This window comes from Mesoplodon bidens, assembly GCF_964165515.1.
Source record: "Mesoplodon bidens genome assembly, chromosome: 6".
Lineage (NCBI taxonomy): Eukaryota > Metazoa > Chordata > Mammalia > Artiodactyla > Ziphiidae > Mesoplodon > Mesoplodon bidens.
In genome coordinates, this window is record NC_138162.1 from 32,784,569 (window position 1) to 32,798,788 (window position 14,220).

General features: G+C 41.9%; 1 protein-coding gene across 1 annotated transcript in view; it reads left to right on the plus strand.

Annotated features, from left to right (window-relative positions):
* The first annotated feature begins 824 nt into the window (after positions 1-824).
* Positions 825-14,220, plus strand: part of RAD23B (RAD23 homolog B, nucleotide excision repair protein) — a 46,151-nt gene continuing 32,755 nt past the window's right edge. Inside the window, exon 1 of the mRNA XM_081238271.1 lies at positions 825-1,269. Within this exon, the coding sequence (XP_081094397.1) occupies positions 1,204-1,269 (66 nt within the window). The 5' untranslated portion in view covers positions 825-1,203. The remainder of the gene's footprint in view (positions 1,270-14,220) is intronic.

The following is a 14,220-nucleotide window of genomic DNA, read 5'->3' on the forward strand; positions in this document are numbered from 1 at the left end:
CATCTGAGCAAAGATTTGAAGGAGGTGAGAGAGCGAGCCACCCAGGTAGCTAGGGAAAGAAGACTCGGAGCGGAAACAGCAAGGGCGAAGGTAGGCTCTCAGGTGAGAGCGTTTGTCTAACATCCACCAACAACGCCTAGGGCCAGCTGTGAGAGTACGATATGAAAGGAAGGGGCTGTGTATCCAGTTCTAAGAACTTTGACTTTTACTCTGGGTGAGATAAGGAACCACTGGACAGTTCTGCCCGGGGGAGTGATATAACTTGACCTTGTATTCAGGCTCAAGGTCCATCAAGGCAGTCTAGCGCTGGAGTCAGTGCTCTCAGAATAAAAGAATCAGTCGCCAGCACAAGGACTCAGCCACACAGCAAGCGCCCTGCAAGCGCCCTGCAAGCGCCGGCCCACTACTGTGGCTGTCACGATCCTTTCACTTAAACCCCGCCCCGACCTACCGCCCTCTAGTTTCCCAGCTCCAGGGCTCCGCATCCACTCAGTCCGGTCTCCACGTAGCGCTTCCCCGGCTACGGATTGCGCAACTCAGACAACCGGGCGGAGCCTGGACGTGGGCGGAGTCTGGACGTAGGCCGAGCAGCGGCGGGCTGGAGAACGCCCTGGCCGCAGACGCACCATGGAAGCCCCGAGAACCCCGAGACCGCCCACTGACTGCGCCTGCGCACGCGCAATCCAGGCCGCCGACCTTCCAAAACGGTAATCCGCGCCGCCCCGCCCCAATTCCGGGGCGGAGTTCTTGGCTGCGCCTGCGTACAGCCTCGCCGCACCCTACGCCTGCGCGTTCAGCCAGCCCGACCCCATCCCCCAGGTTTTTCGGGTGGGGGAGGGGGCGCGTCTCGGCGAGTCACGATGATGGCGGCCACCATCCTGTGGTGAGGTAGCGGATTCCCTGCTGCTCTTGCAGAGCCCCTGGCGCTTCCTGCAGACTCAGTGGCTGACGCCGGGCGCGTGAGGAAGCACGGTGGCCCGTGCTCGCGAGAAAGGCCGCAGTCGCGGAGGCAGCGGCGCGGCCCGGGGCCAGGGCTGGGGGAGAGGCCGCTCTTCAGGGCGAATGTGACAAGCCCCCACCCCCACCGCTTTCCTCCCGAGTGCGCGAGGAGCGCGGGCGACCCCGGGGCCCCGCCAGGCCACAGACCCCGCCCAGCGGCCAGCACCCGGAGCAGGCCCGGCAGCGGAGCTGCGCGGCGGCACCATGCTGGTCACCCTGAAGACCCTACAGCAGCAGACCTTCAAGATCGACATCGACCCAGACGAGACGGTGAGTGCGGCGGGAACGCGGAGCCCGGCACCGGGCAGGGGAGGCGCGCGAGGCGCTCGCCGGGCCTGGGCTTGGGGCGGTGCGGCGGGGCCGTGTGCGGGGCCCCGGCCTCAGCTTCTAGAGGGTCCCGGCGGCGCGCCCGAGCTGGGAGACCTCCGGTACACCCTAGAGGGCCCGGCGAGCGGGGTCTTGGGCCCCGGGCGCTGGATGAGGCCTGCGGGCTCCGAGGGCGGGCAGGGCCCGGGGGCCCGGCGGCATGCGGCCCACCGGACCTTCAGAGTTGGCTGTGGGCTTTGTGGCAGGAGTAAGGGGAAGCAGTGGTCGGACACCGAAGCCCTGGTGGCAGATGGCGTGGAGTACACGCCCGCGGGGCACGGGAGGCCTCGGCCTGGGCGCTCTCGGCGGAGGGGCCAGAGGGGGATGGGAGGTCAGGGCTGCCTCGGCGGTCTAGCCGGGCTCCCCGATGGTGGGTGCACGGGTTGGGGAGGGAGATGTCGGCGTCACCACTGTCCCTGAGTGGACCTGGTTAGGCGCTGAGGTCTTGGAAGCGCTAACTGGAGATAATGAGCCTTAAATAAAAAGTATCAGATTCCGTCTGCTGCACAGTGAGAGGCGAGTGGTGAGGGATGGTGAAAATGCATTCTTTGCCCCCTTAGCCGCAGAATTGGTGACCCTTTTATTTGCCTATATCTTGAATCGTTTCGCTGCAGTTCTCCCACCACCCAACCCACACCCATGTGTAGATTGCCCTTTGAGCCCTCTTTGGTGGTGAAGTTTGTTGGGTTAGAGCCCTTCAAATCCAGGCTCAAACTTAACTCCAGATTAATGAGTTCCCTGTGTTAGAAGTCTTGAAGTTGTAGGAGTCGGAACTCTGCACCCAACCCCCAAATAATAGCCTTTCAGGGGAGAAAAAAAGAAAATAAAAACTTTGAATCTCTTCTGTAAACTCTTGAACACCTCAGAAGTTCACGTGTCAAATTCTCATGTCATCCTGTGTATTTGTGACTGCACAAAGGCACTATGTTGAAATCAGTACAACTTTTTGCCAAGATCTAAAAATGCCATTCAGTGTAAACTTCTTGTGTTCTGGAATTGTGATGCTGTACACCATTGAGATTGTCATGAGGCTGTATTTAAAGCAGCAACTTTCAGCCCATCTATATTTTTTAAAATAGGTGATTCAATTTTGGTGGAGATCTGGAGCCTTAGTGTTAGTTAATTAAATAATCCTGAGCTCCCATGTGTGGCTCTAACTTATTTGCTATGTGCCTGTTTTGCAAAGATGTGAAGATTAAATATTATTTAATTGGTGGTCAGTAAATGTAATCGATTATTAATCACTCTGTACCTTTGAGTGAGGGTATAGTGTTATGTTTTATCTATATCATTTAATCTAAAGTTTTCTACACCTTTAATTATTTTAAAAAAGTAGTTCCCAACCTTTTTGGAATTGTGGTACTAAATGATTTTAGTTCAAGATATTTAATTATATGTGTAAATATGCTGTGTGGTAAATTCTTAAAGGTGCGGGAGATAGCAATTTTAGATGAGAAATTCATTGTTCTCAGAAGTAATTGACAACACCCTGTGGATTGCTATTACTAACAGAAATCATATTCTTCCTGAGTATTCCTTTACTGCTCGGTGTATACTTAGAAGTTAAAGGATGAAAGTTAATATGCAGCTGTTTAATGTTTTCAGACAAAACTTTTCATAAAATGTTATTGACTTTGGATTTTTGTAGTGACAAGTGTTGGTGCTGCAGGAACTTTACCAGCTTATATTCACAATTAATTCCAAGATTATTGAAACCTAAAGGATTTTTTTTTGGTAAATATCTTGGATTTATTGAAGTTATGCAGTGACTTTCTACAGCTCCACTGAATTATTTATGTTCTATAAAATTTGTATAGCTCTTTAGGCATTTTACACATTCGTTATCTTAGAGCCAATATTGTATTTGTATAGATTCTTAACCATACTTGCTGTTTTCCAGTTTATTTCCAAGGGGGTTTAAGTTATATGAAACATACTTCTAGAGGTATATTTTCAGAAAGCTCAGTTGTTACAGAGAGTTGCTTCTTCAGCTTTTTGTTGCTATTTGTCCAAATATAATTTTGTTGCTGTTTATGTAAATATAAAAGCTAACATTGTTAGGCTGGGACAAGAAATGAAAACACTTAATCTGGATATACTGAAACATTTACATTAAAATGACTTGTGGGTTTTTACTTTAATGGACTTAAATTTTAAAAATGGGAAAAATGTTAGAACTATTTTAATTCCATCTTTATAGTGATTTTTAATTAAATATTTATTTTTGATACAGTATTTGAGAAAATTCTAGTAAGAAAAGAAGCAATGAAAATTACATAAATAGAGGGAGACTGTAAGTGTCCTGTTTGTAATTTGTGAAAACTAGATAACCAAGGATATTAGAAATAGATCTAAAATAAAGGGGAAAAAATAGGATTTTATTGAGACCTCTAGGGAGATTCACATAAAATGAACAGATTTTGGTCTCTAAGACCTCTATTTTGGCCGCTCAGAGGTTTTATTTTTACCTAGAAGGAACTAAGAAACCTTAAGGAACTTAAGTAACTTGAGGTGGCCGGTATAGAAACTCTTGTGAGCTTGAGATGAGCAGGAGCGAAAATGAGTGAAAGGACTGAGAGATAAGAGGAATCATGGGAGTGAATCATTTGCTCAACAAGTAAATGTTCAGTGAGCTTTGACGGGCAGAACTGGAGGAGTACAGGGACATGGGGGACATGGTCTGGGTCTTCTTGGGAGCCATACTGACATAGTCTTAGCTCTGTCAGTGGCTATAGAGTAGATGCACAAAGTAGAAAAAGCAAGAGGATTTTTTTTTAAGGTGTTTGTATTTGCTTTAGTGTTTGAATGTTGAAAGTCCTCCCCTGCCTTATTTTTAACAAGTGAAACTTTAACATTCATTTGCCATTTTGTACCATTTACTTGACCATTACCATGCACTGCCTTTAGTGTTAACCATTACAAAACAGTGATTTTACTGTTACAGTAATAATTCATCTCCTCATAGAATAACTGGGGAAAAAACCAACAGTAAGTTTCAGGTGAGACTTTAAATGCATAAGCTGAAATGTGATTGTATTATATAAGTGACATCAAACTTATGTGTATACATTGGAAGTTTTTGATAAGAGAATTGTGAAGATACAGTAGTTTTAATTTCTGTAGACAGTATATCTAATATGCTATGCAGTAATCTGCAAAGAATTAACCTCACTTTGTGGTATAATGGTGATTATGCTGTAAAATACTACTTGAGTACTAGTCTTGTACATGGGATTTACTAGCCATCATTTATTAGCAAATTGTTCCCATTGTGGCTTATTGTATTTTAACAGTTGTGCTGAAGATAGTACCTTATTATGGAAGTTCCCTAGATTATTAAAACATTAAGTAGTAAACATATTAAAACACTGTATCACAGAGGTAAAACTAAATATTCTTGGCATATTGGTAAAACAAAATACTGTAGTACCTGGGAAACCTGGTATAGTTTGTATCAGACCTTTGCTCTTTCTATACGTGGCACACAGTAGGCATTTAATATAGATCTTTTGAATGAATTAAATACATTTTTTGGTGAATTGCCAAGTCAGTGATCCCTCAATGTTTGCATGTTGATTTATTTAATGTTTGTTGAATACTTACTAAAAATATCAGGTCTTGCTGTTATGGTGTGTACATTATAGTGGAATAAATGAGTCGAAAAGCAAATTTTAAAAAACAGATAGTGGTAAGAGTTATGTAGAGAATTGAAATAGGATGAGGTAATTTGATAGTGCATGACTGGGTGGCTACTTTTAAATTGGTCACAGAAGGCCTTTCTAAATAAGGTGACATTTAAACTGAGATTTGAATAGTAAGCACTCAGAGATGGGGAGAGTGTTTTCTGTAGGGAAAGACCTTTAAGAGTGTGTTTTGGGAATCAAAAAAGGCCTGTATTGTTGATCTAGTAGTTGAAGGAGAAGAGAGGTAAGGGATTAGAGTTAGGCAAGGGGCCAGGGCCTGTAGGGCTTTGTAATAAACTGAAGGTTTTCAATGTAAAATAGGAGACCTTTGGGGGCTTTTAAGCAGAGGAGAAAAATTATTTCTTTTATGATTTGAAAAGGTTACTTTGACTGCTGTATGGAGAATAGATAGTAAGAAGACCATTTAGAAGGCTTGCACAACAGTCTTCAGGGGTCAAGGCTTTGACCAGGGAAGTAGGAGTGGAGATACAAAGAGAGGTGGAGGGATTTGAGATATGGTTGGGAGGATAGAGTTGAGAGAATTTTTTGATGCGTTGGGGTGGGGAAAATTGAGAAATCAAAGATTAAACATAGGTTTTGGTTGTATAACTTGTGTGAATACTTGTGTTCTTTCCTGAGATGTGGAGGGATGGGAGAGGGGCAGGTTTAGGGGTTGGGGTGGAAACTCAAGACTTAAGTTTAAGATGCCTATTAAACATTCAGGTGGAAATGACAAGGAGATTTGCTATGAATTTCCGTCCCAAAGGGGAATTTGGGCTGGAGTTAGAGACATGACAATAAGCAGCATGTATGTTTGACCTCGGTCCATTGGACTGGATGAGATCATCTTGCCACAGTCTTTTTCAGTGCCCATTCTTTGCAAAATTGAGTCCAAGTGCCTAGATTATCCCTTATGTGTAATTAACTTCTCTGCTACTGGAATTGAGGAACCCTGGTGTGAATGTAGTGGGATGGGGCTTAGGGCTGAAGCCTGGGATGCTATAACATGTGGAGATTGAGTACTGAAGAGGTCAGTTAAGGAGCAACCTTTGAGGTAGGAAGAATCCAAGAGAAGAAAAAAGTTTCAAAGACGAGGAAAAGGTCAGATATATCTACTGCTTGAGAAATCAAAAGTAAGATAAAAACAGGAAACATGACTTTTGGTTTTGGCAACTTGGAGGTCATTAGTTACCCTAATGAGTAGTCTCCATGGAGTGTTAGGGCCAGAATTTAGTGGATTGAGGAATGAATGGGAAACATGTGAAAATGATCACAATAATTCTGAGCGTCACAGCCTATGGTAGGCATCGTTTAAAACACACACACACACACACACACACACACACACACCAGAATTGTGGAAAAATATGTAATAGTATATGTTTTAAAAAGCAGAAATGGGGACCAGCATGATTAGTAACTTGCCTGGGGTCATACAGCAATGGCCTTGGTAGTTTCACTGTCTGTGAATGATGTTCTTGCCCATACTCTGACCTTCTGTTCCTTAATCGCTCATCCAGTGATCTTTCCTTCTACTCTACCTCAGTTATTCAGACTCATGACTGGTAACTAGCTCTTATCACAACCATAACTGTAGCTCTTCCCCCCACCCACAGTAATCTGTTTTTAGTATCCCACTTTAACTTCCCTCTGATGCCAATGCTAATGAGACTTACGGTCTATTCGATCCATACTCCTTTTCACTGGCCCTCCCCTCGTGTTATTGCTTCCACTTTTGCCCAGCTAAAATAGAGTCAGTGACTATAATCCCTCCCTTGCAAGGGTCAGGTATAGCATGTCTCTTGAGCCAGGCTGCCTAAGTTTCAATCCTGGCCTTAGTACTTGCTGTGTGATGTGACATTTGGCAAGTTACCCGATTTTGCGCCTGTTTCCTCATCTGTAAAAAGAATACAGCCATGGAAGTACTAACATCACAGGATTGTTTTGAAGGTTATGTGAGTTTGAGATGATACACAGAGTGCTTAGTGACAGTGCTTAACAACATGGTCCCACTCTCACTCCATTATTCTTGTTTGAAATACTCCAAATATGATTAAATTCAAGTCTGTGTTTGTGCTTGCACCTGTGCAGCTAGAAGGTGAACACATAGACACCTTGACTTGTCTCACTTAAATTCCTGAACAATAATCGTAATCAGGCCCTTGTAGTGACAGTCATACATTTCACTATTCACTTTTCCACCGTCATAGGCAGATTTCATATCATCTTCTCTCTTTATTCTCCATCAGTGACCCTAGATTTTAGGTTTTATTGAAAATATAGAAACAGTCGGGACAGAACTTTTACAAGATCCTACTAGAGCTCCCTACCTGCTAGCCTCCTTTTATTGTGGAGATAGCTATGTATTGTGGATGGTGCTATCTAAGGCCAATCCCCCCCACTTTTCCACAGCATCCTAAACTCTTGTCATTTATGAAGGACATCACTCCATCAGTTCTCCTTTTCTACATCATTGGTTTTTCCATTTCTAAATATATTTATTTATTTATTTATTTTATTTATTTCTGCATTGGGTCTTCGCCGCTCTGCTCGGGCTTTCCCTAGCTGCGGCAAGCAGGGGGCCACTCTTGTCTGTGGTGCTCGGGCTTCTCACTGCAGTGGCTTCTCCTGTTATGGCGCACGGGCTTAGTTGCTCCGCGGCACGTGGGATCCTCCCGGACCAGGGCTCGAACCCGTGTCCCCCTGCATTGGCAGGCAGATTCCCAACCACTGTGCCACCAGGGAAGCCCAATTTTTCCATTTCTAGAGTATCTAAACATTTTCCTTGTCTTAATGAAACCCTCCCTTGTCTCCATATTTGTCTACTCCCCCATTTCTCCCTCTTCCTTACATCAGAACTTAAGAGTAGCTCTTGAGTCTGTTTGCTTTTTTTTTTTTAACATCTTGCTCTTTCAAATACATCATGCTATTCCTAAGCTAGAGGAGAGTTTTCTCCCACTTTATAGTTGCCCTGTGCCCTTGAGCATAGTACTTAAATCTCTTTTGCTGTGAGTACAATAGGAGTAATAATAATTTACCTACCTTCCTCGTAGAGTTGATCTGAAAATCAGATGAGATTATGGATCTGAAAAATTTTTGGTGAATTGTGAAATCAGAAATAAATCTATGAATTTCTTTTTTAACAAGTCCTGTTTGATCAGTGTTTTCACTGTCCTTTTTGAACAAGGTTTGTGTAAGTGAGATATCCTCATTTTCTTAGCGTGATGTAATCAGCAATTTCAGTGTTGAGAGCAGTGTTGTGCCTTTTTTAGCTTGGAAATTGAGATTATTTGATAGATAATGTATAAAATTTCTGTTACCTTTGGAAAGAAATGTGCTAAATTTAAGCCTGCTGTAGAACAGTGAATCCTGCTGAAGGACACCACGTCTGTTCCCTATAAGTTTGGATAAATACATTCCTTGTGTAATGTCTCAAAGAGCTAATTTTATAATAGAATGAACTTTATAAACCCTTTAACATTACATATACCTATTCCAGCAGAGGAAGTAGACCAGCTACAAATGACTAATATGTACGAATAGGTCCTAGATACTTCAACAGGTAGATAAAAATTGTTATTTGTCTCTCCCTCTGCCCTCTCCGCCACACACTTCTGGTTGAATGAGGTAGGTGGCTTCTTTGTAGTATGTTAGATCCATTCTCTGCCTATATAGAAACTTGAAAATTTACAAGTAACTTGGGAGTTTCTACTTTTCCATTTTCAAAGTCTGTGTCTGTTTTGATTGTTTGAAACCATACTGTTAGGAATATATTTTATAATAGAAGAGATTAAATTGGCATAAATAGGTAGGTTTAGGAGCCTGAATACCATAGTTTCTGTGAGGGAAAATTAATTCTGTATATAAAATTATATTTTAAAAAGTAACCTTTTGGATCATAACCCTAATTTGAGAATTGGTTGCCTTTGTTTACTGTTTATCCACATATTATTAATACTGTAGTCTTAGTTATTCTTTCAGTTAAAAACAAAAAACTCTTGTGCCACGTTTTTTTCATTCCTTGGGTCCAGTGGGGGAGATTTTTCCTGTTGCACTGATGTCAACCGACATCTTCATAATTCTGTTTTTAGAATTAGCAGAAACCGACCTTGTGGAAGAGATTCAGGAAATACTCCTTGGTGCCTGCACCAGTTTCTCAAATGGAAGGATACCACCCAGGGAACCAAAGAGGAAAAAGCTTTGCCCATAGCGTAAATCTATGAAATCCTTTTGTAAACATATTTGGCTTTAGGTCTCTTTTTCCTTTTGCTAATGGTTTAATTGCCAAAACTTATTTGCTCTTACTAATTCTTTAATTTGCTAGGCTATGTAGTGTTAGAACTACTGTCCAGAATTTTCTTTTTTAGTGAAATCTCTTAAATTGCAGCATATACTTGTGTAATATTAGTAATGGTGGCGGGGGGTGGGGTGCGATGAGATTTTTTTTTTCTTTTAAACTATTTAAATTTCCTCTTAAATGGCTAAAAATAACCCAGGCTTGTTATAGTAAGTAAAGTGTATAAAGTAAAAGAACGAAAGGCTTTAGGCTCCTGGTTTAAGTAACCACTATTGGATTCTGTATATGGTTCTGGTCTTTTTAAAATATATATATATATATATGTACATGTAATACATAAACACAACAACACTATGTTTTTAAAAATCAGTTGCTTAGCAACTAGCTTTTGTCCCTTAAAGATAATATTTCATCCAGTCATTTATATATGCATGCATTCCGTGAATATCTTTCATATATAGTCATTGTTCTTATTGTATTTCATAAGTATTCAAATGGATGTATGAGCAGTAATGTATTTTACCATTTCACCATTGATGGATGTTTAGGGTTGTTTGCAGTATTACAACCAGTAGTGTACTGCACATATTTTGTTCATATATCGTTGAAGTATTTGTGTGAACATCTCTTTAGCATTGATTCTTAGAGGTGGAATTATTGGATCAAAGGATGGCAGATTGTCTCAGAAATGCATGCATCAGTGTTCACAAATCTCAACAGTATTTGTTGTTCTCAAATACTAATGTCCATCTGAGTTACTAGCCAGGATTCAAATAGAGATCTAGCACAGAATAAATGAGATAAATATTGTGAAGCTCTTTGTACACTGCCTGACACATGGTAAGTACGTAGCGCCCATGAGCTATCATAACAGTAATGAGGAAAATATGCTGTAGCATTGAGGAAGCTGGGTTATTTTATCAATATTCAATTGCCAGCCTAATCACCAAGCAGTAGTTCTAGAAATCTTACGCAAAAGTTATGTGTAAGAAGACTGACATGCAAAACATCATGGTACTATGGAGATACGATTTATAAGACATTATTTTTATATCTGAAACATACAATTTAAATTCGTTGAGTGGAAAGAACTACTTTTTTTTTTTTTTTTTTTTTTTTTTTTTTTTTTTTTGCGGTATGTGGGCCTCTCATTGTTGTGGTCTCTCCCGTTGCTAAGCACAGGCTCCGGACGCGCAGGCTCAGCAGCCATGGCTCACGGGCCCAGCCGCTCCGCGGCATGTGGGATCTTCCCGGACTGGGGCACGAACCCGTGTCCCCTGCATCGGCAGGCGGACTCTCAACCACTGCGCCACCAGGGAAGCCCAGAACTACTTTTAATGGTGGTTGGCCTGAGCTAGGGTAGTCCCATGGGATGCAATATAGTGTTCACATTGGGAAGTAGTTAGATGGTAAGTTGGAACCACTGGATAAATAATTTAATGTGAGGAATGTAGGAGAAGGTAGAGACAAATACCTCACAAGGGAATGGGATGAAAAAGGATAACTGATCTGCTTTTGTGCTGGCACTTTTTCATAGTGATTATCTCCCTTTTGGGGAAAAAATAAAAACCATGTCAACTATGTTTAGTATTAGATGTTGAGTATATTTTTCTTTTAAAATGCACAATTTCATAAGAGAGAAGTGTGTGGCTAGAAAAAATTTGACTTCTTGAGTGTTAACCATGCATTGTCTCTAGTTGAATCAATGATAAACTCCCATTCTTTATCTAGGGGGAAATAAGCAGCAAAATGAAAGTTTAGTTCCTGCTTCTTGTTTGTTAGCCTTAGAGAAGCCTGGTTATTTACTGGGATCATAGTGCTTAGTTTTAGATCCATCCTGTTGAGATGACTTATTGGAAGTATTGGCACGGGGCTCAGCACAGAGGAGTCATAACTACATCAGCTGCTGGACATAACCTTTCCAAGAGAAACCATGTGCAGAGTTGCTACCTTTTCCTTCTTTGCAACATGCAGAAAGAAGGCCTTTCTTTATAGCTGTTTTAAAGTGTGCTCAATTTGATTGAGTTAGGGAAGACTTAGACAAAGTAGTCTAGAAACCGTCTTTCAGCAATTACATTATGGTTGAAATGCCTATGGGACATCCAGTGAAGGTGTCAAGTAGAGAGTCAGGAGAGAGCTGGGCTAGAGATACACATGACATATGAATGGTTCTTAAAACTAGGAGTAGATGAAATGGATTATCCTAGAAGCCTATGTAGAAGAAAAGGCAGTCTTGGGCATAACCCTAAGTAACACTTAAAGGTCTGGCCAAGGAAGAGGATTTCAAAAAGGAGTGAACAAAGAGAGAGGAGGAAAACCAGAAGAGTGTGGTCTTATGGAAGCCAAAGGAAGACAGTGCAAAAAGGAGAGATGGGTCAGTACTGTCAAATGTGGCAGAGAGGTCCAGTAATACTACAGAGAAGGACTAAGAAGTGTCTGATGATGATGTTGCTGAATTTAGTGGTACTGGTGAGGGCAGTCTTAATGGAATTGTGGGAGTAGCACTACTGCAGAAAATAAGCTGCAAAATGAGAACAAAGTCTGTGCTTCAGTTTATCAGCATTGTGTTGCACCCTGGAGTAATAAGTGTGGGGTTATGAGTAAGTAAAGACAATGTATAGTTAATTTTTTGAAAATTACTTGAGACTAAGGGGAGGAGAGGGTAGCTGACAGGAGACGGATTGTGGGGGGGGTTGTGTGTTTTTAAGATGATAGAGAATTGGGTCTGTTTAAGTGTGAATGGAAATGAACTGGCTTTGAGGGAGAGGTTGAAAATAAAAGTTGGCGGGGTGGGGGAGTAGGAAACATAATGAATCTAGCAAGGTACTGGAGAACAGGAATTAGATTTGAAGAGAGGGATAGCTTTCATTTAGTAGGGAAGAAGATTGAGATTAGGTGGATCTGGATGCAAAAAAACATGTGTCAGTTTGGTAGCAGAAAGTTGAGGGTGTGAGTTCCTGTGGTGTCTTCCGTACCTTGAAGTAGAAAATGGTCATCTGCAGGGGGTTGGGGGGGAGTGTTGGGAATCAGATTTAGAGGAGAGTACAGGTTTCAAACAACCTCATGGAGGAGGGAGGAGAGGGCTAACCAGGGGAACAGAAGGATTGGGGGTGTCGTTCTTTTTCTCCAGTAACATTTAGAAGACTGGATATAAATGTGGATAGGCAGCTGGTTAGACATTAAAGGTGAGATGTGTTAGCTAAGTGAGGTAGAAGAGTATGACACCACAGTGGTTGAAGTAAATTTTATTTTGAGTACTGACAAATTCAACTGTGTTGGTCCAGATGTGGAGTTTTGCCTGGTAGCAGCAGCAGAAAGGCAAACAGGTCTGTGATGTTAGGAAGAAAGTGATAGAAGCAGTGACATTATTGTCTAAGCTGAATAGAGCTTGCAGTAAAGATCAGAATGAATGAAAGTAGAGGCTCAAGGAACCAAAGTTGTAATGAGATGCAAGACCAGGTGTAGTGAAGAGTTACTGAGAGAGCTGGTGGGAATAGAAGGTTGGCACTTACCATTTCAAAGAGCATTTTGGGGATGATGAGATTCAGCCTGTGTCCTGAATGACTGTGAGTAGATGACTTAAGTGGATTGGCAGTAAAGATCATTGGGTTGAGGTTAAGGAACAATGCCAGAGGTTTGGACAGGTCAGGGAGCCTGGTTCCAAGGTCTAGTTCACTTCTTTTCTTTCTTTTTTTTTTTTTTTTGATTCATTTGTAAACAGGATTGTTTACTACAAGGTATTTTTTTAATCTTTATTGAGATATACTTCAAATACTACAAAAGTTCACGTATTTTCTTTGACACATGACCCAAGGTGGTTTTGCTGCGTTGAATCCACACACACACCCCCACACCCTCTTCCCCCAAAATGTCAAGGTGTCCTGGCGTATTGCCCACAAAACATTATATCATTTGATACCCTCATTCTGAGAGTGTGTCTCTTCACACTTAACACCAAAAATTGTTCAAGACAGTCTTTTCCAATATGACCGTCTATTGGATTAATGATGTCTGACATTAAAGTTTGTGCTTTTGGTTACTAATGATGTTGAGCTTTTCTTTTTATTGGGTGTATAATTGTGAATTGCCTGCCCCTGTCATTTGTCCATTTTTCTGTTGGCACAAGAACCATTTTCTACCATTTCTCTTAATTTATTTTATTTGCATTTTTCCTTTTGTTTATGTGTCTTGTTGTTTCTATTTCAGCTGCGTGCTTAGTTTATTAATTTTCCTTCTTGTTAAATAATAAACATGTCTAGTGTTAGTCTATGATTACTTTTTTAACCACATCATCTAGGTATTGTTATGTAGAGTTCTCATTGTTATGTTCTTAGTATTCTTTAATCACAGTTTTGATTTCTTTGAAGCAATGTTATTTAGTAGTAAAGTGACTAGAGGGATTTGTTGTTGTTGTTTGTCCTCCTTTCCCACTCTTAATCATACATATAGCGGGTTGAGATTCTTGTGATGGATTTCCACTTTGGGGATATCAGGATAGCAGTGATGCTACTGGCCCACTTCAGGAAGATCAGTATAGCAAGGGTGATTTATGTGGCATTTGCAAAATACTCTGCTCTAAAGCTTGGAGTCAGAAGAGCTGGTTTTGGATTTCAGCTACTACTTATAGTAGCAATGTGATTTGGGGAGGAACCCTCCCTTTTGTATCCCTATCGTGACAGTTTTCCACTTAAAGCTCAGAGCTATCAATTCAGACAATTTTTTTTTTTGCGGTACGCGGGCCTCTCACTGCTGTGGCCTCTCCCGTTGCAGAGCACAGGCTCCGGACGCGCAGGCTCAGCGGCCATGGCTCACGGGCCCAGCCGCTCCGCGGCATGTGGGATCCTCCCGGACTGCGGCACGAACCCGTGTCCTTTG